General features: G+C 38.8%; 1 protein-coding gene across 4 annotated transcripts in view; it reads left to right on the top strand.

Moving 5' to 3' along the window:
- Positions 1 to 7060, top strand: part of adgrb1a (adhesion G protein-coupled receptor B1a) — an 81444-nt gene extending 74384 nt beyond the window's left edge. For all 4 annotated transcript variants that reach the window (XM_035393088.1, XM_035393074.1, XM_035393081.1 and 1 more), the window contains 4 exons: positions 943 to 978; positions 1303 to 1401; positions 4829 to 4882; positions 5267 to 7060. In XM_035393088.1, the coding sequence (XP_035248979.1) occupies positions 943 to 978; positions 1303 to 1401; positions 4829 to 4882; positions 5267 to 5461 (384 nt within the window). In that variant the 3' untranslated portion in view covers positions 5462 to 7060. The remainder of the gene's footprint in view (positions 1 to 942; positions 979 to 1302; positions 1402 to 4828; positions 4883 to 5266) is intronic.
- Positions 7061 to 27857: the final 20797 nt, after the last annotated feature.

The following is a 27857-nucleotide window of genomic DNA, read 5'->3' as shown; positions in this document are numbered from 1 at the left end:
TTATAATTAGAACTATATTAGAAGCTATTTATAGCCTTTTCCTCTGCCGAGAGCCCATTGCATTAAGGTCAGACAAGTGGTATTGATCAGGGGTACACAGTGCGTTTGGCCGTCAGAAACACAGATCCAGACCCTGTGACATTCACTACCGCAGCGAGAGGTTCCGAAACAAGGCTGCCTTGCCTTACTCAGCAAAAGATAACAAGCTCTTTATAAAGGTCAGTTTGTACTGATACCTTCAGCATGGGCCAACGACCACATTGACGCGCTAGTGGCTATGTCTATTATAGGTCAGGTGACCCTGTGGGGGTTGAGTTATGCATTCTTGTCTTCAGGGCTGAAAATTTACCCACAAGGCAGTGCTGCAGGACTGTATCTGAATAACCTCCTTCCAAATTGTCTGGGTATAGCAGCCAACCAGCCCAAAGGTTAATCCTTCATCAGAATCTCGCAGACAGGAGAGCTAAAGGTCATTCAGTCTCAAGCTGTTTAGTCTGAACACAGGCCAAGAAGCAAATATAAACAAATAAAACCAAAACAAGGAAAGTCAGTTTGCCCGGGCGTTATTTATTGATTTACAGAGGGTTAATATCATACTTCAATTTTCCTTCTCTGTATCTCTGTATTCATGATTCATGTGTCGATGTAATGGGGAAATAGTAAAATAGGCAGCCATGGCAAAAGGGGTGCAAACAAGATTGAGGGTAGAGTTATTTTAAATATTAATGGTGCCATTTGTCTAATAGGCCCAGTGTAGTGTGTGTGTGTGTGTGTGTGCGTGTGTGTGTGTGCGTGTGTACGTGCGTGCATGCAGAGCCGAGGTGGGTTCCACAGGACATTTTTGCACTCAGAATTACTTCTAGGGGTTTCAGTGTTTTGAACTAATTCACTGAACATACTACCCCACTGACCTCTTATTTTCTCTTTTCTTGTTCTTTGCAGAGACGAAAATCCCGCTACGCAGAATTAGACTTTGAGGTAATTTTTTTCCACCCCCACAGTTTTTCCTTTTTTAGTGCATCTTTACCGTTACTGTACCCAGTTATCTCTCTGTATTCCACTGTCTTACAAAAAGTAATGGCAATATTTAAATTAGTTAAGGCCACGTTTAAGTGCTCTGGTTTTTACTAAATTCAATCAGTAAGTACCTATTGTGACATAAATATGAGTTGATAACCAGTAAATGGCTTTTTTTTGTTTCTCTAGTTCAAATATTATTGACAGAAGTGATTGTAAATTAGCTTGTAACAGTGAGTTGCAGTCCTTGACTGACATGTTTTTTCTTTTTTTTTTCCTGTGTAGAAGATCATGCACACGCGGAAGCGTCATCAAGACATGTTCCAGGACTTGAACCGAAAGCTGCAGCATTCTGACAGAGATTCACCACCTGTGGACGGAAAGGTGAGAGATAGACAGATGGACACACAGATGACCAGAAAGCTTCTCACAGATCTATTATATTTTTTGTATTTTGTAGCTTGCAAAACACAAAGGGTTGTTTTATTTACATTTCATTCTGCACAGTGGTCTGCAACAAAAACACCTAGCCCGAAATAACATTCACTAGCCAGTAGGGATGTATCCAAATCTGAATACTGTATTCGGGAAAGCACAAATAATGCGATGGAAACAGATATTTCTTCTACCTGAAGTTGCTCGTTATTATTTGGATTCGGGGGGGAAAAAAAGTCAGCTCCATGTCGAGTTCTCATAGCCTCTATCTAACGTTACGCGGGCAGAGAGAGAGAGTATCTGGAACTCCGGCACATAGCAGCTGCCTCGTGATGGCGAACTATCATAAAGCGAGCTCGCATTCAAAACCCGTTTCAGAGGGTCTTAGAAAGACGTTACGTCTACACTGCGCAACCACACCATTTAAAAAGCAAGACCGTGCTAGGGAGATGAATTTGAATGACTTATGGTTTCATGCAGTTTTATTAAATAATGTAATGACAAAAAATGTATGGTATACATGGTATAAACTAATTGTATGGTATAAAACGAGAAGGAACTATTTTTTCTTGATAGAATCATCGTTTTCATAAAATTAACGATCAGAGGTTTTTGCTTAACAACAGTGCAAATAGAACTACCAACCAGAGTTTTTGCATAACGACGGTCCAAATAGAACTACCAACCAGAGTTTTGCTTGACAACGGTAAAATAATATGCCCAAACGCCCGCGGAAGAATATTTAACTTTCAGCTGATTAAATCTATAAAAATCAATAAATATAAAAGTAACCATATAGCTATAATCATTGTTGGTAACCCATTGTATAAGTGGAATAAACCTCTCCGGGCTGTCCCATTATTGTAAAATAGTGTGCTTCGGGGCATGGTTAAGCGACCCTTAGCTTCGCCTCGGCCGCACCACCCCTGTCGTACATGTAAGGAATAAACCACGACCGACTGTCCCGTTACTGGAAAACCCTCTGAAACGGGTTTTGAATGCCAACTAGCTTTATGATAGTGTGACGTCCGGGGGCTGTTTCGGCAGGCTTTGCCGGCAGCTCCCAGAATGCACGGCACGCGGACTTTTGTAAATAGTTCCTGTGGGACTGCGAATTGTAAATATGTGGAAAAAGTGAATTTATCGTGTGTAAATATGTGTTCTTGTGCTAGCTGAATTGTGTTTGTTGCTTTAAGTTTAGTTTTAAAAAAACAAGGCGGAATAAATATAAATAGCTATGTGTTACCCTGAGCGAACCAGCAGTGCTGTAGGCTACAGGGGGGCTTCTCTGCTGTTCTCTATGGCGAAGTCTGAATCTGAGGATTGCCTTACTTCCTATTTTGTTCTTCAATAAAGTTTCATTGAGTTTCGAACTGCCTACGAGCAGTTTCTTGATAGAGCATTGTCTTGCTACAATAGCTTTGGCCTCACTTGTTACCTAGCCTATATTAAAATTTTTGGTTTTAGGTCAAAATGGTCTCATGGCATGCTTGCTGTCCCGGCTAGCTAGCTAGCTGACTGACTATTGAAACAGTGGTTACTATAAATGCAATCGTTCACAAAAATATGGATGAAAATGCGTCCCGTAGCCATGAGTTAAATCAACGCCTATTCTATTGTCCAAATAAGGGACGATTCTGTTTTGCAGTATGCGTAAATAAAGCTAGCAACAGTAACTAGAAATGTGATTCAACGTTGCCATCAATTGTGAAATTGGACATTGAAAAGGGGAGTGGATGTAACAACAATTCAAAAGCGAAAGAATAATGTTGCTGTTTAAACTGCTTTAGAATGCTGGATTTTGTAGCGCATTGATTTTAGAACTGTGAAAAGGCCTAGGTGTCCCTTTACTGAGAAATTATGTCCACCATTAAACCAATCAGTATCAAGTATTCAGCCAAGCCGTTGTATAATTTCCGATAACGGGACAGCCCGTTGTGTTTATTCCTTACATAACACCCTTAACAAAACAACGTTAACAAATCACTGCAAGCAATGACATTCCGTTTTTATCAACATTAGACATTACAAAAGGGCGCATGCCACTGCACCGTCCAAAATGTAGAGCCAGGGTAAAATGAATTGCGAGAGTTGCACGGAAAGGTAGCCTGCGTGTAACTGTCGTGAATGTCAAACGTTGCAAGGTAATGCAAAACCTTTTTTTTTTTTTTTAGTTTTTTTTCTTCCAGTCCAGTTTTTTTTTTTTTCATCCAGTCCAGTTTTTTTTTATTCCAGTCCAGGTTTTTTTTTTCTTCCAGTCCAGTTTTTTTTGTAATTCCAGTCCAGGTTTTTTTTTCTTCCAGTCCAGTTTTTTTTGAAAATCCAGTCCAGGTTTTTTTTTCTTCCAGTCCATTTTTTTTCAAATTCCAGTCCAGGTTTTTTTTTTCTTCCAGTCCACTTTTTTTATTTATTCCAGTCCAGGTTTTTTTTTTCTTCCAGTCCAGTTTTTTCTTCATTCCAGTCCAGGTTTTTTTTTTCTTCCAGTCCAGTTTTTTCTTTATTCCAGTTCAGGTTTTTTTTTTCTTCCAGTCCAGTTTTTTTTTAAATCCGGTCCAGGTTTTTTTTATTTTTTATTTTTATTTTTTTACCTGGCAACAAGTTATTTCTCAGTAAAGGGACACCTCGGTCTTTCCTAACAGTTCTAAAATCAATGCGCTACAAAATCCAGCATTCTAAAGCAGTTTAAGGGGAGGCACCACCATCAAAAACAATTTTTTTTTTTTTGGTTCCATATGCCAATTTTGATATTTTTCGATATTTTGCTTCTATAACTTCTATAGCTTCATAAAATGAATAAACTAAAGGTAAATGATTGTTATAAATATTTAATTTAGATGATAATATAACACCACCGTCAAGTACACAAAGCATATGATAGCATCTTTTATGATTAAATGCCTCTGTGGTTTTAAAACTGACCTGGTTGAATCATATATTGTTTAAAAGCTTGTTTCCTGGAGCGTACTGCTAGAATGACCATAGGTTCAGACAGTTCATAAAACTTAGTTTAGTTAAAAATAAAAAGAGAGAGAGAGATATGAAAAGTACAGTATGAGGATGTGGAAATATATTTCATAATTATTTATATGCCAATATTAAATCAATTTGATGCTTTGAAGGCACAACAGTTGCATTGCCAATGAATATTAGGTTAGAAAATACAACGTTTGCCTGATTTAACGTGACTTCCGGTATAAACCATGCCCACTTCCGGTCTTCTATCCGAATACAGATACACAGACAGATAATTTTGTTGGTTGAACAGATACAGATACAGATAATGACGTCTCTGCACACTCCGACTAGCCGATTAGAAAGACGTGGTGTAATGAAGTGATGGAATTAGTCACTGTTTTTCTTTTTATTTTCTCTGCAGTCTGTGAAGAGATGGAGTGTGTCCTCAGGGGGCAGTGACAAAACAAACCTCAGTGTGAGTGTCTCTTCCCCCCTTTCATTGTCTTACCTCTCCCCCCTCCCCTTCCTCTGTCCCTCTCTCTCTTTATTTCTGCTTCTCTGTCTGTCTTTCTCTCTTTCCCTCCTGAATGTATGTTATTTCCCTTCTCTCTTTCTGTCTTACTTTCTCTTCCTGGTCTTTCTTTATTTCCCTCTCTGTCTGTCCCTGTCTTTTTCTTCCTCGCTCTATACCAGTCCATCTATTTGTGTCCCTCCCCATGTCTCACTTTCTTTCTCTGGACACATTGCTTTGAAAGCGTGCACTTCATGCAAAGTGAAAATAAATGCATTCTTCGTCTTGAATGTGTGTCAGCGTCCCAGCATCCTGCTTGTTCTTACTCACTCACTTCTCCATCCGCAGGACAAACAGCAGACACCTAGCAAACGGGCCTGGGAGGGCATCCGAAAGACGCACTCACCCCCCTCATGGGTGCGCAAAGACCTGGAGCCTGTGCAGGCCTCGCCTCTGGAGCTGAAGACGGTGGAGTGGGAGAAAGCTGGCGCCACCATCCCTTTGGTGGGGCAGGAGATCATCGACCTGCAGACGGAGGTGTGAGTGGACATGACCCCCATGTCCCTCCCCACCAATGAGAGCTTCCGTCACAGTCTTCTCTGCATTTCACTTTGGTCTGAAAAGAACAAACTTGCCGGGAGAAAGTATTAAAAAGCGAGTGAGCGGCGGAGAAAGAGCAAAACGATGACGAGTGGGACACAGAGCCAATGTCCTCGAACCTGAGTGCAGAATGAGCAGGACAGGAAGTCGCTTTGTTTTCCTTTAGTCCCCCTTTCTGTTTTATGCAGGAATTTCCTTTTCCTGACACGGACAGAAATGAAAAGAAACGAACAAAAAACATTTCTAATGCTGTGGAAAGGAATATTAAAAATATCAAAACTAACTTTGCCAGACTTTGGCATGAGGAGGTCCGGTTTTTGTCTGATGTTCAATATGGATTTTCTGCACTTTTCTCTCTGAGCTCTGGAAGGGGATGTATTCCTGCTGGGCTTTCATCTTTGAACTCACACGGACACTCCAGGTTTCCCATTTGGAAAGACTGGCCAAAGAACAGTGACCGATAGAGGCCTACTCTCTCAGCCATGCAAAATAACATCTGAAGCAACGATCCGCTGAACTCCCTCCACAGTGACGGAATGCTCTGAGACTTGGTTTTTAATCTTATAGTAGATTTAATCATTTTCTATTTTATTTGTTTATTTTTATTACAAGCAGCAAATCAGACAAAAAGAGCGTGTCAGAATCGAAAGAAATCTACCATGCCTTTAAACTCTTCAAAGTAGGAAAAAGTTGGTCACAGTGGGCTTGCCCGGTTCTGAATTTGGAACTCTGGCATCACAGACAACCGCAAAGCAATCTTTATTTTGTAAGCAATCATATAAACTCACATTTTCATGCAACTAGTAAAGTTGTTATTATTATTATTATTATTATTATTATTATTATTATTATTATCATTACCCTACCACACACACACTCACAGACACACAAACACCCATAACCCCTAGTCCACATCCTTGCATACATATCATCAAATTTCTCTGGTATAAAGAAAGCACTCCAGAGGGAGTAGACAGCTTAAGCAGATAGGAAGACGCCAGGGTGGGTGTCAAGGTCAAACAGCATCCCTGGAATTCAGAATCCTCCTGGGTGCAACACTGTGGATGCAGGGACAAGTGGCTCTGGTGGGCCCCAGTGATTAGACACTGCCCAAACTCTGGATCAGTGTTTTGATTGGTTGGGTGTCAGTCATGGCACTGCTGAGAGTGTGATGGCACAGGAGAGAAACAGAAGAGATGGGGAGAGCAGGCTGTTACGCAGCTTCCCATCCACGTCTGAGCCACACGTAGACTCACACTTTGCCTTGCTGTTTTTGCAGGCGTTGATAACACAGCCTCCACCTCAGAAATATGTTTGGGAGGGGAGGGGAGGGGGGGTAGCAGGGCAGCATGGCAGTGCCAACCCGAGTCGTTAGAAGACAATGCTGCCTTCCCAGCCTTAGTGCCAGCACCAAACAGGGCGTGGTACATATAGAATGACGGTTGCTTGATGTACAAGCAGGCTTGATACATTTGTTATGGTCAGTTGTAAGGTTGTAAGGCTATGAGTTCCTCATATATATATATATATATATATGTGGATGAAAAATGAAAAAAATAATTATATATTATAAATATATACAGTATATATATGAAACTTCAGAAACTGTGATTCAATAGTCTGAGTTTTGGTTGCACACACAGAGAAAGCACAAGGCTCCTAAAGGAGAGTCATGTTGTACAGTATTGTAATTATTTAAATAAAGTTACACAGAATGAATTTTAGCCTATAAATATCTTTATACCGTGCTTTTTTTTTGTTTACTGAATACCCTCACCCTATTGGGTTACTGGACTATTAACAGTGTTCTGTAACTAATGTAATGGTGTGTGTTTATATCACTGTCTGTATCAACCTCCGCCCCCACCTCAGCACCTCCCACCCCCGCCACACCTCCCTTCCCACCTCTCCCTCAAACTTAAATGTATTTGTCTGGACTTCCCCATCCCCCTGTCCCCTTTTTTATTTCCACAGGTTCTCTTTGTTATTGTACAGTTTTCAGAGCACAAATGAATGTGTCTTATTTCTAATAAAATATATCTATATTATAAACTATACACTGTAATGGTGTGCATTCATGAGAGAAATTCCTTATGTTGGTTTGGGGGGGCTAGAAGATATAATTATAGGAGGGGGGGACAGGAAGAAGGTATCCTGAGGTTTGTAATGTAGTCCACCATGCAAATGCATGCACAATTTATTTTTATACCATCCTAATGGCTTCACATAGCTGTTCATGAGAGGAATTGTTCATAGTAAATGTCAATTCACGACAGACGCTAATGCGACATCTCTGGTACAACAGGAGCCATAACGCATTTCAGAAAATATGTTCCGGTTTTTAAGCCATTTGATGAATCCACTGCACCTGTCAGCATGCAAACTTTCAATGCCAGGCCATTCCCTTAAATTGCACAGCAGCAATGAAACTGCATGTGCTGCCTATATTACCATGCTGAAAATGTCATAATGCCTGTCATGCATAGAAATGTTATAAGTTAATGAGGGAAAAGGCCCATCCCAGAAAATTCTCAATAAGCCCCAATTTGAGGTAAGAGCTGATTATGTTCTCAAATGTTAGAAACTAACCCAACAACAGAAACCATTGCAAGAACATTAGGGAACATTTACATTACGTTTCTGTCTGTGAGAAAAAAAAAAGGTTTACTTGTGAGAAACTCAGATCTAAAATTTGTTACGGGTTCAGCTGGCATAGGCCTGAGGACCCAGTTCCAGCATTTCAGCAATTCAGAAGTTTTAGGACATGATAACTTACGCCAATCACAGTGGTCAAGATATGGGTTCCACATGTGGCAGAATCCAGATGGTCTCCAGACTTGTTGCAGCCTGTGTCTGCACTCTCAGAGGACTGGAGGCTTGAATAGTAGTAACATGACATATTAGTTGATACATTAAAGGAGTAGGAAAAAAACAACAAATTAGTGACTCTAAGAAAGATGTCATTGACATTGAAACCTCAATCTCCCCTGTTTAGTCCCTGTGAAGTGGTAAAGAGTACTTCTCTGTAGTTTGACCGTCTGGCTGTTGAGTACCTATTCATTTCTCTTTCATTTAGCTTGCATGAATCACGTTGGGCTACTTCCTTTTGCTACCTGTATTACCTTTGGCCAAATATCTGGCTTACCTGTAGCAGAGAACAGTATGTCCTTGAAAATGACATTCTACAACAGTTATCTTACTGTACAGTAGAGCTTGCAAAAAAAAGCAAAGTTAATGCACATCATTTGTTTAATTTTATTGGAGCTGACATTCTTTTGCGCGCCTCTAAAGTCTGCATTTATTACACATTTGCCTATGTACTTTACAATCTGCCTGTCGGAGCGTTGCGCTTAGACAATTAACTCTGAGATATTGGGGTCTCCAGGTTCCCTGCATACTTGATTACAGAGCTGAATGGAAGAGCCTGTAATGGCCAAAGGAGTATTTACATGTTCTGAGCAGAAATCCAATTTGGAGCAGTGAGGCAGTCTTCTAATAAAGGTTTAACCAATAATATATTAAAGGAAAATAATACCATAGGGATTGTCATTAGATTTTTTTTTTTTACATATACACATATACACATTAGAGAGGCATGGTTTCAAGTGGATAAATCAGGCTTACAAACAAAGCATGATTATTGTGACATCCCAGGTGATCATGCATCTACATTAGGAAAAAGGTGACTGGTTATCTGATTATGGTTATGGGAAAACACAATTGTCAAATCTATATTTTTTATCATACAATTACATGTCATTATGTAAGTTGTACATCAAACAGATAATGTTTTCACTGGAAAGAATACTATTGCTAATGTAGGTGTATGGTTTAGATATGCTTCAAATTAATTACATCATATAGATTATATGATATTTGTTAAATCTATCTGAAAATATTTGAAATAAAAAATTAGATAAAGTTAATGTCAAATTCAAGAGATGATTTAGGACACAGAAAGGAAGTAAATTTAATTGAAATATAGCTGTTATGCCTTTGATTTTTTGTTTCTTGGGTGTAAAGGTGGAACAGGGTACACTATATTATAGCACAAATGCAGCCAGGATATGGGATTGTCACTACCTTATATTCCATTTATTTGTTCAACAGACATTTAGCAGACATTCTTATACATACTTTCTTTATACAATAAACTGATGCATATCAGTAATATAGATGTGCATACACATTCAGCTCTGATAACATGTATGACATTACCATCAACATTAAACTCCACAGTAATACAATATAGAGCTTGAGACAATAATATAAGACTAATATTCAAATTTTACCTTAGGCCTAATATTTGAGTCACTGTAGCAAGTCTTTAAAATTTCTCAACTGAAAATCAATCAAAAGACAAATAATGAGTGCAGATTAAACCAAATGTGTTTAATCATCCAGCCACAGGTGCAGGGATATGAAGTAAGTTTTATGATGAAAAAAGGAAAATGTGCAAACAATACTACTAAAATAAATATAATGGTGCCAACGATGTTTTGACTTCCAATGGTCTTCATCAGGTATTCTTATCCCATAAAACAAAAAGAAAAGGCTATGTATGCTGCCATGAGGGTTAAGGGTAGATCCTCAGTAAGCCCATAGTGGGACAGAGGTTGAATGCACAAAGCGACATTAAAAATGCACTAAATAGCAAATAGTGATGCAATGTCAAAGTGACAATCATGTGGAGGCATTATGAAAATATAATTTACATATCCCACTGAGGATTACATATCCTTTTAATAAAGAACCACAGTGTGCAGTGCCTTCAGGAAGTACATATCGCCCTTTGGATTATTTCACATTTTGCTATGATGAAAGGTCAAATTACAATACATAAATGGGTTGTTTTTTTTACTGATCTATAGAAAATATTGTCAAATAAGGTGAAACAAGGTAACTACACTGCAAAAAACAAAGAACAAGTCACATATTTTGGTCTTATATTTAGACTAAAAATTGTATTTTTATTACTTGACCAAAATATTGTCAATGAGATGAAAAACTTTGAGTCATTTCAAGATTTGCTAAAGGGTAAGAAAATGTAATGTTTCAAGCAAACAGTAACTTAAAACAGGCAAATATTTTCTACTGGAGAGGAAAAAAAGTCTAATTAAAAGACTAAAACACTAAAGACTTTTCTTGCAGAATTGATATTTTTAAATATATTTATATATATTAAAATAAAAAATTGAAAATGTCTTACACTATCACACTTCCTTTCTTAACGTTCCAAAAATAAGTGCAGGTGTATCCAAATTTCAAAAGAAATCACAATAAAACTTAGGTACATCCATGTCCATTCAAGGTTGACCTGTGTGCATCTGCAAGACTTCAGAATAAATATCCATGTCTTTGTGAGATAGGACAACTTAAATAGAAAATCAGGTCAGATATGCTCTCATGAAGACCAAGGAGCTGTTCATGGAACTTCAAGATAAAGTTGGTAGAAAACATGGAGCTAGGGAAAGGAATGGTTTTGAAAGCTTTGAACATTAGTAGAATCACTCTAAAATCCATAAAAAATTTAATCCCCAAAAAATCTGCCACCACTAAGAATCAGCCTAAACCAGGCTGTCCTAACAAATGAAGGACATATGCTAGAAGGCTAATCATCAGAGAAATGACAAGGAAACCAGCGAAGTGCTGGAGTTATGAAACTCATAAACTGAAATGGAAGAAATTGAGGACAACAGTAAGTGCAGCACTTCATAGATCTGGCCTCTTTCAGAGGGTGGTGAGGCAGAAGCCACTTCTGGGAAAGAAACACCATTATGTCAAGGTTGGTGTTTGCCAGAATGCACATGACAGACCCTGAGACCATGCAGATAAAGATGGTGTGCCCTGATGAAACTAAAATTGAGATCTTTGGCCTGAAGGTCAAGCATTATATCTGGTACAAAGTAAATACATCTCAACACTTAGGTGATTGGGACGTTTGTCACTATCAAGAAATAAATGTGGACGAAGCCAAATAAATCCTTGAGAAGAACTTGTTTCAGCCTGAAAGAAATTTCAGACTGGCATCACCTAGTTGCTTGTTTTTTTCTTTTCTTTTTTCTTTTTTTGTGTCAATAGCGCAGTTTTTTTTTTAAATTCTTTTTTTTTTTTTTAGATATTAGATTTTTTTTTAGATTTAGATTTTTAGATTTAAATTTTTTTTTCCTCTCCCCATTATTATTAGTAACAAAATGTAACAAAAATACAGGTATGCCAATACATGCTTTAACTCAGCTGACATAATATTTTAACCAGCCATAGCATAATGTGTGAATGAATCATGATAAGTAGAAACATGAGTGAAACCAGTTTTAAATCCTGTCTCCTTTCCAGTGTTATTCATCATAAGATGTATTTGTTCTTCTTCACCATGTGCAGCCCAGAATGGAAAGTGATTTGAGGATGTACAACCTGACACCCTTCTTCAGCATTCTGTGTGTGAGTTATAGGCTATATTAGCGCTGACAAATTACCACCTGATTTCAGAAGCTTGAAAAAGTCTCAGGCAAAGAGTTGCAATTGTACACCCAGTTGCAATTAACGTGTGCTTTCGTAAATCCGACAGAATACTTTATCGCCCTATTTTACGCAATCTCCACCTTGTTTTAGCATGTTCGCTCCAGGTACACACATGCATGAACCCATTAAACTATACAGCAAAAGTCAAGTCGCAGTGACGTAATAACCGCAAATGACATCCTAATAGCAATTTTGTTTAGTAAATCCCACAGTAGGTGTTGCAAGCTTGCAGCGCTGACCTGAGTAAATCTGGCCCTGACAGTACACTGATGTGCGGCAGGTCCTAGATGAGCCAGAAACTCGTTCATGTATGAATGCTTCTGCACAGTGGCAGGAGTATTACATAGAATAGTAATTTCAGGCAGCACAGTGGCTGACGGGCTAAAGTTCCTGCAAGTTGCAACTATTGTAACTACTGTGTTTGATATGCTGTATAGGCAAGGGGGCAAAGAATGTGTACAATCTAAAACTGACTATGGGACCTTGAGGGAAGGCAAGGTCATGTCCTGTTTTGTTTTGAGCAGTGTTCTGTTTCTGCTGTGTGCCAAATGGTTGTGTTTTGCTTGAAAGTTACAAGTAAGTATTTGTTTGTGTTATTTGTTTGGCTGTTTATTGCATGATGTCCCCAGAGGCCAGATGTACATTGGCATTGAGGATAGCTGGCCATGTTCCTTTTGCCCATGTTTGCAGACACCAGTGTCAGAGGGGTACAGTGGGGACACTCCCCCTGAATACTAGCACAGCCATTAGCACCTTGAATCCTCTCTTCTGTATGAGCTTTTTATCCGGGCTGTCAGAAACACTGATTTAGCATGCCAGTTTTAGGCAACAGGGCTTTGTCTTGGCATGCCTCACAGTGCAAACAAAAAGTGTTCCGAATTGAATCTGGAGCAAAATTAAATGCATACAGGCAGCCAGCAACTTAGCTTTTCTTTTTTGTTTGATGGACTTGCTGTTAGCACTGACATCAAGATGCAAATCTCTGCCTCAGATAATCAATTTAGGAAATTATTTATAAAGGATTTATACTTCATACTTTTATACTTTAAAAGTCTTTGCAGAGGACATCTGCTTCCTTTTATAAAATTGCTTATCCTACATCTGTAACACAAGGATGATGAAAAACAGGCCAATCAGTTGGTTATGGGTGAAAGTTTTGTGGATATCAGCAAGTTTAGTGACCTTCACTTGTGATTTTATGTTTTTAAAGATCTTTTCCTCCCTCCACAACAATAATTTTTGAATATTGCCTTGACTTCATTCAATGCAAGTAAATCATGGGACAGCCCAGATAACGGATAACCCAGGTTGACAAGAGAAAGATTACTTGAGCATTAACCCATCAGATTTTATGACAGATCCCTCTGTCTCTAAACACAAAATAGAATTGTAAGACCCAAGACAGAACCTTGGTGGACGCCAAATAAAAGCTGTAATTAATCAATATAGCATCACAGAGTAGAAAAAAAAATCATCCCAAATGAAATTAAAGAGTTCACTGATTTAAAAGGCTTCATATCTGTGTCCACTGCATGTGAACACAGCAGCCTGCAGTACATGCAAAAAAATAAAAAATAAGGGCAGTTTTGTTTTCTTCATGAATAAAAATAAATAAATAATTAAAATTAAATTACAATTAAAATAAGTAAACCTGCAATGTGGATTTTTTGTGTTTGTATTGTTTCTGTATATTTTTGATAATATCCTATTGATGCCTCTAGCTGTTTCTTTAACTGAACTTCACCAATCCATTTCTAGGTGATGGCTATCAACTGAATCGAATTTTGGCATCCACATATATGAAAGCTGGACTTCTCAGTTGCTAGTGGGATATTTGTGTCAAGGTCATTGGACCGAAACATCAACTTCATGAAAGCAGAGCTCTCAAAAAAAAGGGTAAGTGGGAAAAATAGACATAGTGAATGACATCAAGGAATTTAATTTATTTATTGTTTTTGAAAAATATTTTCTATGACAAAGAAAGTCACAATAGCATTTGAAGCAGTTGGTCCATGGCAGATGCTTGGATTGCCCTTGTTTTAGTGTCTGTGTAACAGACGAGTCATCTGGACAGAGGCCTACACTGTGGTTCATGCCACCCAAGTGTCTAAGACTCTGAATTTACTCCACCTGCAAGACCATGGATTTCTATAGGGCTCAATTCAGAATCTCAGAGCCACCTGTCCCAGGGTGTCAATCTCTCACAAAGTCCAGGGGGATCCTGCAAAAGAAATATCTTGTTCATTAGCATATAAATTGGAGAAAGGGGTTACTGACACAGGTTTTCAGTATAAAGTGGCAAAGCTGTTGAGACGAGTTACTTAATGAGAGACAGATGACTTTGTGCTGTTTCACGTTTGTAAAGATTTTCTCTCTCCCCCTTCCCTCCCACCCTAAAAAATGCATTGCTTTTCTCCTTTTGACAAATAAAAGTTTAGCTCCAATGGAAATGTAAAGAATCTGATTTACGCTCCTGAACTGGAGATTTCTGTTACCAAGGGACTGTCAATATATCTCAGTGCCTGAGTATGTGTGTTAACATGAATGCTTGTTTGGGCGATCGAGTTAGAAAGCGGAGATATGGACAGCAGTGTAACATCAAAGTAAAGCAAATTTGCTATTGAGCCTTTGAAAACTGGGGTATGGCCATATTTGTTTCTTATGGTCTAACACTGGTCATTCCAAAGGTCACATTAATTTAGGACATTAGCTGTCACAATATGTACATTTTCTGGAGGAGAAGCCCAGGTCCCTGCCTTGAAAAGGTAACCATCCTCTAGCATCCACTCCTGTGTATGATTGATAGATGGTTCTGTTCACTGTACTGTATGGGTTGCCATACATTTTTCTGTGGTATAGAACCACTACGGCCTCTGTCATGGTTTTGGGTGGCTTGAGCATTCTGCTCTATTCCTTTCTACCCCTGCTTCTCTAATTAGAGTTTGTCACGTCGTTTGGGTTAATGGTCTGTAGGCATGCAGAATTCACTCTGCCTACAGACCCCTTCCGCGCTGATTGGTTCAGAGCTCCGCAGGCATGTTGATTGCACTAGCTGCGGCACCCGTCTAACGTTACTTAATGTGTGGGTTCACAGAAAGATGGCGCTTTAGTGTCATCTACACACAAGAGCCGGTACTGGTCACCAAGCAGTGCTTTTCAGCGCTTTGTACACTCACTTACATGAATTGATTTATTTAATTAAATATTACCTAGAAAATATAGAGGTTATCCTGCTAACAGAGAACATTTTGTAATATAAAATTAACCTATAATGTCTGGTTTGAGCAATGTTATTAACCCACGATGCTTGTATGTTTGAGTTGGTCTAAGTCAACCAGGGTTTCCCTGACTACTTTTGCGTTATTTCATCCAAACAATAAGCCTGGTGCCCACTGACTACCGCAACTGACTTTACAGGCGCAACCATAATTCCAAATGTTGAAGTAACACACACACACACCCTTATGAAAGCACCCAACATATGAACAGTTCACACGTGAACTACAAATAATCAAATAATTCCACTTAAAAGGTGAGTGGAAAAAGGCAAATCACATGTTTGGTTTTCACATATGAAAATTGTGCTGCAGTGTTGCACTGTTCACCATTTTTTTCAGTCAGGTCATTTGAGGTATCTAATTAACTGTGATCTATAGACAGGGAGGTGCAATTAAATCAAAATTACCATTTTCTGTGCCTTGCAATTAAACCATATGTGTTTGTTGTAGATAAGGTTATTTAAATCAGATAGTACTGCAAGTCCCAGCTTCTGTTTGTCTTAAATCCTGGCAAATGCAGTGTTATCAGTGGCTTGGTGCTGAAGAAAAACAGACCCTAAACACTCTCTGTGTTCTTAAAGAAGTTAATGCCAGAAATAATGGCTTTTCCAAGCCGAGAGCCAAGGTGAAAATAATGGTTAAGGGGAAAATTACAAATAAAAGTGTGTTTTTCCAAATGTTTATTTGTGTTTAAGTGAAGGTCTTTGGGTGAACATAAACAAAAATCCAATTACCATGAAGAATTATCTTTAGATTGACCAATCAGAAGCATGTCAGTATTCATTTTTAACTGCCATTAAATCTTAATTCACAGACTGAGTGGTGAAGTCACTATTCACGCTTCTTCATTCCTCAAACAAATTATGCTCCTTTCTGGGTCAAGGAAAAAAATAAGTTCATTATGAGAATTGCGGTATTTTAAAATGCTGTGTAATGTGCATCCAGCATTTGCATTCAAATAACTGTTTTATTCCATGGACTGTCAATTTATGTCCTGTATATTGATATGAGTGCATTTGAAGATGAATTTTAATTTCTTAGGCTTTGTCAGCAAATCCCATAGAGCAGTAGGGCGTGGTCAGTGCCTTAAAACATTGACCTGCAACGTACAATTAACTCACAGTTTTAATGTCAGGGGGTTTCATGGTTTCTAGTATAGAGTTCCTAGAGCAGGGAATCAGAGGCATTAAAATAATTTCTGGGCACTTCTGGGAGGTGTAAAATGTGGTGGGGGGAGCAATGTAAATACATGTACCTTTCGGGAGATTCACATTTAATTTTATATGAAAATGTCCTGATATATTTGTTGAAGGGGGCACAGTACTGTGGGTGAATCCGGTTCCCTCATGCCCTCCCATTGCGATGGCCCAGGAGAGACGAGGCAGATGGTTTTGGAGAAAGTCAAGTTTTTGTCGGTTTGGGGTGAATGAATGCTGCACGAAGGATCACTCAAATAAACATTAAAAAACAACGAAAACTGAGGAATGACTGGGCCGCTGTGCAGCACCTGGGTAGAGACTGGGCTGGAGGCAGAAGAGGAGGGTGGAGTAGTGGAGAGGATGATTGGAGGGTGAGAGTCTTCATGGGGGAAGTGGAAAAAATATTAAAAGGAAGAAAGTAAATTCTGAGGTGAGTGGGCTAGCTCGAGGGAGAGTAGTGGGGAGATGGGAGCATGAATTAAAAGTTGCATTGAATTTTCAGATGGCTGCTGGAGTGCAATGAGTTCAGGTTCACTGTCAGTGGTGTCAAGTAAGGCTAAAGGTGAAATTGTTTTAGCAAAGGTGCTCTGAAATGGCATTTGCTGAAAAGTATTAAAAATATGGAAAAACATATTTAAACACTGAAAATTAAACAGACAATAGGCAATACTGAAATATGGAGACAGCATGATTGAAAGGAGTTATAATAGGGATTCCTTTAGATATTGGCATGGAATAACAAAAAAAAAAAAAGAAGAATAGGCAGTCTTGGCATGGAATAACTAAGAAAATAAGAAAAAGCAGTCCCAGATCTAGAATGTTGTGATTGGGGGTGCAGACAGAGATTTAGGAAACTTTTTTTAGCAACTAAGGCACAGTGTGTGCCATTCAGTTACAGGCTTGCATTGTTTATTTATTTATTTATTTATTTATTTATTTATTTAACTCAAGATCATTGACTCAATCTTTTCCATTTAATTTTATGCACATGCTCAATTATGTGCTTATGGTCAAGAGGTTAATATCAGGCTCAGAGGTGGTGAACAAAGGATTCTGCTTTTTTTCACAGATAAAAGAGCCAAAACAGAGGGGAACAAATACACGGTGTTCTATAAACACAGATAATGGTCTGACATTTGTGCTGTTGTTCAATATCAATCGTATTTGGCTAACAAAGCTAAAGGCATACAGAGAGTGAGCTGTGCATACACAAGTTAGGAGAGCTTGAGCCCCCCAGTTTATCATGTAATTTGCAGTGAGTAGCTCAGTGGACTAAAAATGTAAACTAACCCTTTAAGGCTACATTTATACTGCCTGGTAAAAGTGACGCAATTCCGATTTTTTGCTCACATGCAGCTCAGATTGGATATGTATTAAGAATGTGTAAACAGGAAAAAGCACATGTAATCGGATATCTTCAGATCCCTTTGCAGGTCCACATTCATATGTGGAAATAAATCCAGTAGGTGAATTGGATATCTGCCAATGCGACTATCATCTAAACGTGCATATCATAATTTCCCGGTCCCGGAATTGCAATTCGCACATCATTGAAAATGCTATCTTTTTTTGCATTTGAATAACTCATATTGTATACCACATGCACAACCACTCTCCGCTGCTGAATGTTAAAAGAAGTTACACTCATTTGACTCTCTCTTCTGATATCTTTATACTAGTACCAAAGAAATGACCACAAACTATTTCATTGTACAGTTTAAACAATATGATTTCTGTAGAATGGGCATATAGGATAAGTTTGACATGATCACAGACTGTTGTACAAAGAAAGTGTATGCCTACAAACCATGATCGAGATGAGTTTGCTTATTGAATGATATATAAAACAGATGGCACTGCGAATGAGTATGTATTCTCTGATGTTTAATCTCAAATGCTAAAAGCCATGCTTGAGTGTATTCTTTTTCCATGTATCACAAGTTATCCGCTAACGGGTTCTCTGTTAGAGGTAAAACAATTACATTGGGATGGCAGGTAACATTAATTTCTGTACCTTCTGACCCAATTTCAACAGAGATAATTCACAATGTATTTTTTTTCCTCCTTCTTTCTATTCTTTTCCATGCCTGATTACATGATCACAAATGCTCCAGGCCCACAAAAAATGCATCTCCCCATTGGACATACGTATGTGCATCAGACAATAAAAACATCAGATGCACACACAAAAGGGACATACAAGTGCTACTTTATTGCAATAACGTCTGCTTACCTTGTAGCTCACTGGGTAACGCATTTACCTATAGAACCTTCGGATGAGTAACAGACCCAGATTCAAATCCCCCTTGGACTCAAGCAAACCTGTAACTCAGGTTTAATAAAACATTTAAACTATTGAATTTGCATCTGTAAAATCTTTGCAGGAAACTCATTTATATTTTTTTAATCAAAATAAATTACTCCCACACTTTAGGCAGTTCCACTTATGGCATTTTCACTGAGTTTAACGTTAGCTATTTTGCTAATAACATGACAAACCGAGTGTATAAAGTTAGTACAGATGCCTCCAAAATTAAGCCATCTGCGTTGCGATTTGGTCTGGTAGAAAATGTTACCGATCGTATAGAAACTGGCGCAAGATAATGACTTCTTCATGCCAGGTATATCGATTATATGGTGCAGGGACCTTCATGCCCAGTACGCTCTTGGGTGGCTCTCAAGATGATTGAAATGGAGAAGTGGTTGAGGATTTAAGTGAAGGTGAATGGCCTTGTTTTCCATAATGATGACATGGGGACTAAGATTAATGTTGCGACTGGTTATTGTCAGCCCTGGATCTGATTTTTGTCTCTTGGTCCTTAACAGGGTCAAGTTCCTGGGAGCTACTAGAGGACTCTTCTAAGATGGGAAGTGATCATTACTTATCAAGTGTATTTTAAGAATAGGGTAGGGGTAGAAAAGTATAGTAATGCTGGTGATGTGGGTGTTCAGAATGGCGTAATAGTGGAAAATTAGGTAGTTATGAGATGTCTATGCAGCAGATTGATGTGTACAGGGAAGCAGATGTTGATATAGGTAGTGAGAGGGCCAGGGCTGTGATAATTGGAGATTCCAAAGGGAGCTGGAGGGCAGAGGAGAAAGGCTGTTCCATGGTGGAATCAGGAGCGTGGGAAGCCTGTGAGAGAAAAGAAACAGGCTATTCAGGTTGCTGAGGCAGTCTCGCTGTTTACAGCATCTCGTTCAAAGTAAGCAGGCCCAGGTCCGGAAGACAGTTTGGGTAGTTAAGTGTGTATTGAATAATATTCAGTGGTACGATGAGGAGGGCCACATTTGTTTGAGAAGTATGGGGATAATAAGCAGGATCAAGAGGGAGTGGGTGTTGGTTGTGTTTAACGAAGCGAGAGGACCATGCAGTGATGGAGAGATGACTTCTATGCTGGCCAAGGCTTTTGTCAGGGGACACAGCTCTGATTATAATGTCAGAAGAGAGATGGAGAGGTGGGTAGGGAGGAACTCCCTGGGGTTGTGGATCAGATGCCTGCAGAGAGGCATGTGCTATGTACATTGTTTACTTTGACTGAGGTAAGGAGGGAAGTTAATAGAGCTGGGCATAAATCTCCATGGAAAGACGAGGCATGCTACGTGATGATTATCCATCTGAGTGATCCCTCACTGAATGTCTCTTTCTGGGTCTCTATAATTGTGCTTGGCAGGAGGGGAGAAGTGGAAGACGTTGGCAGTGGTGGTGATAATCCAGAAGATAGGGAAAGATCCATTGGAGCTGGCTAGTTGTCTGCTAATATCCTTGATATCTCATTTGTGCAAGATGATGGAATACATGATTAGAGAGAGGATGACAATGGAGAAAAAAAAGCTTGCTGTCTCCATGAGTGGGTTGAGGAAAGATAGGGGAATGATAGATCCAGTTCTGTGTTTTGAATCAGAAGTGAGGAAGGCACAGGTTAAAACTGTTTTTCTTTCTTTCTTTTTTTTACACAACTAGGTCGTTACCCTTCCTTTTTTCTGTTCCACTTAAAAACCTGCAGAGTTTAGATGGACAGCAACACATACTTATTGAGAAAATGGGAGACATATTTCTTTTTTTTTTTAATCAATGGAAAGTGTGACTAATTTCCATTTAACACACATCATTTGTATTAGCAATAATAGCAAACAAATATAACTTTAAAGGGCACATGTGCATGTGTTATTTCTGAGTGCCTGCCCTGTTTGGCTGACTGGTCAGTCCTTAACTAAGGTTTCAGTCAATGGTATTTTAGACAATTTTTCTAAAGACTTCAAAAAACCTGTTTTATTTTACAGATTGCACAAGTAGAGTCCACTTGACGGATTAAATATGAAACGATACATCTCACAGCCATAAAAAAACGTTATTACACAAGAGTTCTAAAATCCCAACAAATTTTTCTAAGGGAGGCAAGTCAATTCGAATATTGCAATTAATGGTCAATTAATGCCCCCTCCTCAACCCTTAGCTCCTCAATAATTGTAGCTCTAAATATCATGTCTATCTGATTTTTATTATCTGTGGTCTGACTCTGAAAGCCCATATCGATGCTGACACAGACGGGGAAGTCCCTGTGGCTAATCAGTACTCAGGTGACAGGGGGTAGGCTAGGTTAATAGTGTGTGGAAACCCCATGCTTAGAGGTGTAGGGAGTGAGTAAGACTCCCACAGAGCAAAGCCCTATTGCATCCTGCCACCAGGAGTCTGTGGTGGGGTTGTGGAGTTGCTGAATTATTGACATTGCCTAAGTGCCACTTTGTGACTGTCAGAGAGGTGTGCTGTGATGTTACAGGCTGGCGGAGGGGGGCTAAACGGCTAGATTCAGTATTTCTGATAAAGAAGACTCCACTTCTGCCTTTCTACCTTTCTGTTCTTTATATACCTCCCTCTTGTCCTACCTTCCTGCTTCTTACCTTGTATCCTCTATCTTTTCCATCTTCCCTTATTCCTGTTAATTTCTTACCGCTACCTTCTCTTCCCCTCTCCCCTATCCCTTCCGTCCTTCCTTCCACATTCAATTAACCCCTTGTATTGCATCAGCAGATGTCAAATTGATGAAATCATTAATTAGCTCCTTCTCTGTGTCTGCTTCATTAGGTATGCAGCCGATAGCTGAGTGGTTTAATTAAAACCCAAATGGCCATGAGCGGGTGAACCACTCCACAGTTGAGCTTTCTGCATTACAGGTAGCATTTAACTTTGTGCTCCTGCAAATTGCTGTCATCAGGGGTTCTTCCATTCAGTAGTATAGGTCAAATACACGTGCCCACTTTTCAGCCTCAGTCTGAACAAGTTACATGACAGGCCACATTGGAGGACAGCTCCGTATAGTTCTTCATCTGAGCTCTTAAATTTCCATGCTGTTTGTCTTGACCTGTGTGCAAAAAACACATGATGTTGATAACGTACTTTCAAATTGATAATTGTTCATTGCTCACAACCCATGTAACTGTAAATGCTTTTGCTGTTAGCTGTTGGCTTTATATTACGTTTTGAATTAATGGGTAACCCTCATGTGGTTTTACTGTTTACCAGTACATTGTGTTTTGCTTATAATGGGTGTTGTGTCTAATTACACTGTTGCGTCTATTTCTGTCATATTACTGTAATTCTTTGAAGCTTACAAAACAGTTTGAGAGTATCAAGTCTTAAACTTTACATTCATTGGGAAATTCTAAATTTTCAATTTAGGTGGTGTCAGATATTTCTACAAACTAGTGGCAGGGTTAATAATTCTTGATGCTATATGGTGGTTCATTTTGAAAAGATGTAATGTTTTATATTTGAGAGATAACATTCTCGCATTCAATCAGATATTTTCTGCACTGTGTTATAGGGTCGATGTGCCATACTTTTTAAGCATGCATGTGGGAGGTCTGCTTAGACCTGTGGGTTCAACAGGTAACTTTCACATGATTAAATAAAATATCACTTTGTGTTTGGAACATAGGTACACTTGGTGAGTTTCATTCTGTATTTCATTATTCCAGTCTGAAAGCACTATTTTGACTTATTATGTGAAGAACACTTCATAGTACCTATGTTTATTCTCTTACAATATAGACTGTACAATTAGAGAAAATAAACAATTTTAGAAGACAAAATGTAGGCTAATACTGACTTAAACACCAATTATAACACAAAGATAAAGGTCATTAAGATTAGATTAAATGCCTGTGCATGACGTGCAATCTGCATTTCACGCTGTAATTTCATGAATAGGCCTTAAAGGAAAAACATTGCGTTCAGCTCTCTCTGCTGTTTTCTGTCAATCTCTTCCTTCTCCTTGTTTTCTTCCAGTGGCAGTAAATCCCTGTCTCCAACAGATTGGTGCACAGAGTTCTGATTTATAGCCAGTCGCTCTCACCTCCCAGAATGCTCTTATAAGAATGCTGGGTTTGGCCAGGGCTACATCCACACTGATTTGTCTCTGTTGGTGTCAGTGATTAATGACACTAACCGTGTCCTTCCCCACCCAACCCCCACCCCCGATCCTCCTCAGAGCCTTCTCCAGGGAGACGGGTCATACCTGTCTGTCCGACTCCTTGCCTAATGGTGATGGACTCATCAACATGGTCCCCTGCTCCTGCCAATCATGCAAACTCCTAGGGTGGTGATACGTGGCTCGGATTATAAAAGCATGAGCATCCACAGAAAAGAAGCTTAATTAGAGGACAGATTTGGAGATGTGGTAGAGGGTAGGAATTGGAAAAAGATATAGCTGTATACTGTATTTGTGACCCTTATGATATCTTAGCGATACAAAAAACAAAGTTCTGTAGCATCACATAATCCAGTCCTATTTCACAAAACCATTAGAAAAAAAAAAAACAAGAGCTTCAACTAGACCTTCAAGTTGTGTTTTCCCCTAATGGATTTCAAACTATGTTTTTGGAGATCCCATAGATTTTTTTGTAGATAGAGAAATCAAGGGTCTATTACAGATGCCAAATAATTGAATGTTTTATGGATGCCTTAGAAAACACCAGCTTTTAATTGACTCACTCAGCCATGCAAGAGTTTTCATAATGCTGTGTCATGCCTTTTATCTAGCTCCTGATTAAGATCAAGTGGACCTGCTCCTCTTGGCCCCAATCCAAGCGACATGCTGAACAACTAAAAGCCTTAAATTAACTCCGGCATTAAAAGACACTACCGCGCAAACAGTAATTAAAAAATAACTTGTAATGGATATGATTGCTTGCATAATGGGAAAACCCATTAAAAATAAATCAACAAAAATGCTTAGCACTGCACCATAACAGACAATGCATCAGTTGGCCATTCACGCGAAACGTGACAGCTGCTGTATGAGGAAATGTTTCTCAGAGAAAACAGTGTCTTACTTGATTAAAAATAAACGACTAGGATGAACAATGAGTCCATGTTCAGCAAGTCAAAAGACGGGCAACTTCAGTTCAATGGCAAGGACAACACTATAGGCCTGGCCATTGCTGTGGTCTCGCTGCTTAGGAGTGACCAAAAATGATCATCCCAAAATCACTGGTGCGTCTGGGGACAGGATGAATGTGAGGTCGTCCTACCCTTTATACATGGGAAAATCACACAGAGCATCCGGATGTTTCAATAGTTAAGGGAAATTGTCTTAAAAATAACTTAAAAATAAAAACTTAAAAATAGAAGCCTGTTTGCATTGGTTGGCCTCAGCAACCACATGTTCTCATGCTCAACCAATCATATACACACATGACATGTTCTAATACTCAACCAATCGCATATACACATCACTACATGTTCTCGTACTCATCCTATAACATGCACATATCACGAATGGTGAGCTTTTGTAAAAACCGACTATCAGACCTGCCAGGTGCTGCTCATTGCCTGTGCTGCTTTTTGCATGCTACACGTGTTACAGCTTACAGAATTACATTCACCCACCACCACCCCACCGGTTTAGCAGGTGATATGGATTGTGATTCCTGTTTGATTGGTTAGTGGATGCTGGTGCAAGCACAGACGTACCTACAGCAGATCCATTCAGTGGCAAATCAAAACTAATTATCATGTTCATAATATATTTAATCTAAATACATGAGTTGAAAGAAAAATAATATTATGGTTAATGTCATTAGCTAACTTTATTAATAGAGTCTGCAAAAGTAAACCCTAGTTGTAGACCCAACTAGGGTTTATAAGAAAAAATTATTGCACAATTCATTGTATGAGCAGCATAATGTGCACTACACAATAAATTACCCCAAGACAATCACAAACATAACAGTATATACTACACTATGAGGTTTTTTCAAATCATGCAAGCTGTGGTCTACTCCTTATTTGTGTGTTAATTTACTGTGCTCATGGTGGTTGTGCAACTGTGTGTGGAACTTTGTTGAAGTCTTGCAACTCTGTTCTGTGACCAGGGCCACAAAATCCAGAGCCCAAGCTTTTTTGTCACAAGCTTTTTGCTCTCAGAGCATAGAGACTAATTCATGCCTCACTGCAGGCAGTTTTCAAGCCAGTCTTTAATGTACAGAGTGAGCAGCAGGCATTCACATTTTTGGAAATGAAATCTCTCCTTTAGAGAAAAAAACAAGTACTTGCGCCAAGACACCAGCTCAGATTGTATCTAAGGCTAATGTTCCTTAACTTTGAGTAAGGGGTTTACGCAAGATTATTTAGATTTAGATTATTACTCAACATTATTAGAGTGGTGATTGCTGAAGCTATGGGGAAATGCTTTCTGAGAGAAAAAAAGTAAAAGTTATGTACTTCTGTCCAATGCATTCTGTCCCTCCCTTTCCCCATTTCTTCATTATTAATAGACATGGAGTTTGCATGAGGTTGATATATAGAATTCATAAATTCTGTGAGGAATAAACTGTTTGAAATGTGAGATATTGGGAAAAAAAGGCTTTGAACAGATGGCTTATTTACAGGTGAGCATTTGGATTTGTAGTAGGTGCAGCATAGCAGGCATTGCACATTAATTCAGTAGTTTATGTCTAGCAGGTCTGCAATTACTGAATGTGAGACAGACCTGATGCACTTAAAAATTAAAAGCGATATAACAATGAAATAAATTGTCCAAATGTTAACCCTTGCATCCACTATATTTTAATGAATTCAAAGGCACAAAGGTCGTAATAGACAAGGATGACATGCATCCCAAGAAACAATGACAAAAAAGGTATTATGGTATATTAGCTAAAGAATGCATGTCAGCTATGAGTATTTTAGACTGGCCTTTTATACCATCTGGGATGTCCCAGCATGCAAGTATTTCACCAGCAGGGCTTATACCGAAGATTGTGCTCTCTTTCCGAGTCAAATGTTATTTTTTATGAGAACAATTATTCCGTACATCATTAGCAAAATGAATAACAGATCATCTTTTCTGCAACACTGAGCCACAATGAATTAGCACAAAGAAGATGCTAGAGTACTCATGCACATTTCATTTCTTTGCTCTACACTCTAAAGACTGGATAAACAAACCTCTCCATGAATGCGCCATGCTATGCTGTGTAATGCTTGATCAATATTCATAAAAAAACTCTTCATTGCATGTGCGCTCTCTAATATTATGTACTCATAATTTTATAATCTACCTAATTTCCCTTTCATAATGCATCGCATGAACTGAGTGGCTCATTAATGCTAAGGTAGCATCGTGTTGGGTTTACTGAAGAGCTCAGTGTGTTGTATTCTGTGTTGTTTCAGAGACATCAAACCACAGTTACAGTGGACCTTGTTACATTGAATTGTACTGTTATTGTTGTTTTCGCTGTCCATCCCATTGTGTTTTTGCTTAACTCTCTGGGGTCTAAGGGTAAAATGAGGCACACCGGTGATTGTGCCGGCGGAGCTCTCGACCCCAGAGGGTTAAGCTTGACAACCTAGTAGGCTACACTTCCACCCAGTTCACCTTTCTTCCACACCATAAAGTGTCTCTCTAATGTTTCCCACCCACCAGGTACACAGAGTAGCTACATGTAATAGGCATATCATTAAAAAAAGTGCACTGATGAGACAGGCTTACTCTTCTGTTTTACCCAAAACACAGAAAAACTGAACGCCAAACATCAATAACCAGAGACTGCCCCCATTCTGTGCATGTCATTGGTGTAGCGCAAACGGGGTCATAACGCCTGCTTCTTGTTTGTATTAGATTTTTTGGCCCTAATCGTGTATGGAACTCTGATACCTGATGCTGGACAGAGACAGGGATTATTATATATTCGCCCCTTTGATGTTGAGGCTTGTAGGCTATTTTGACTATGTCATGTGTTTTCAATACTAGTATCAGGGGAAACTGAAATAAATTAAAAAGAAATAAATTTAATGGTTTAAGTGCTTAATTTGGTAATTATATGCATTCCAGTTTGACATGATTTGATTACTTTAATCTCGGCCTAAACTTTCCTCCATTTTATTATTCAGACATCAATGACTAATATAAACTGTATGGCTTTTTTCTTTTTTTCAAAATGGATTTTGAAATGAAAGCATCTGAATGTTTATGCAAGCTCAACTCTAAGAGGAAGGTTTTATAACATGTAAATATAGTGCACTCATAAACTAGAAAGAAAAAAGACAAATATACAAGCACATTATTAATAATTGCTTTTAAATCACCTCAAGATTTGGATAATGCACCAGCCACAGCTGCAAATTGATGCCTTAGGACTGAAAGGTTCTGAGAACCTGCACAGCCAGAAAAGCTTTCATGTTAATAAAATGAAAGTCCAGTAGCCAGGCTTGAAAATGGCTCACTGGACTGAAACAAGAAGGAATAAAGCTAGTGTAATAGATGGAGATGTAGGGGAGGCAATACCTAATGCAGTTCTTGTCAAGCGAAATTCAATATTTCAAATGCAAGCCATCTTAAAAGCAACTCCATGAAGACATCAAAACATTTCATTACCATTTCACTGTAGTCCACACAGGCTAGAGTATTACTGTAATCACTGAGGTCCTTTGTGAGAGTGCATGTGTATTTTTTTCCTCTCGTAATTCTCCATTACTTTTATAGATGCAGTTCACAGAAAGACAGGGAGACTAACATTTTTTCTATGTTTTTGACTATTTTCTGGATAATATAATTCCCTTTGCAAAACATTCCTAAAATTCAGGTCTCATCTGTAGTTATTTATCTCCTCTTCATTAAGCACCCCTTCACTGTTAGAAAGTGTGAAGGTTCCCATTCCAGCGAGTCAATCACTAAGTTTCACAAGGCAGAAGAAAATAGAAGTTGGACGTGTTCCAAATCACCCCCTCCACCTTTCTGCGACATTGCTCTTTCCATTACTTCTATCACAAGTTAATGGTTTCATTAAAATGAAAAGTAAAAATGTTTTCAGCATGGTCAGGTTTATTTTTTTATG

Source organism: Anguilla anguilla, chromosome 1 (assembly GCF_013347855.1).
Source record: "Anguilla anguilla isolate fAngAng1 chromosome 1, fAngAng1.pri, whole genome shotgun sequence".
Lineage (NCBI taxonomy): Eukaryota > Metazoa > Chordata > Actinopteri > Anguilliformes > Anguillidae > Anguilla > Anguilla anguilla.
Note: the sequence above shows the minus strand (reverse complement) of the source record. Positions and strands in the feature narration are given on the sequence as shown.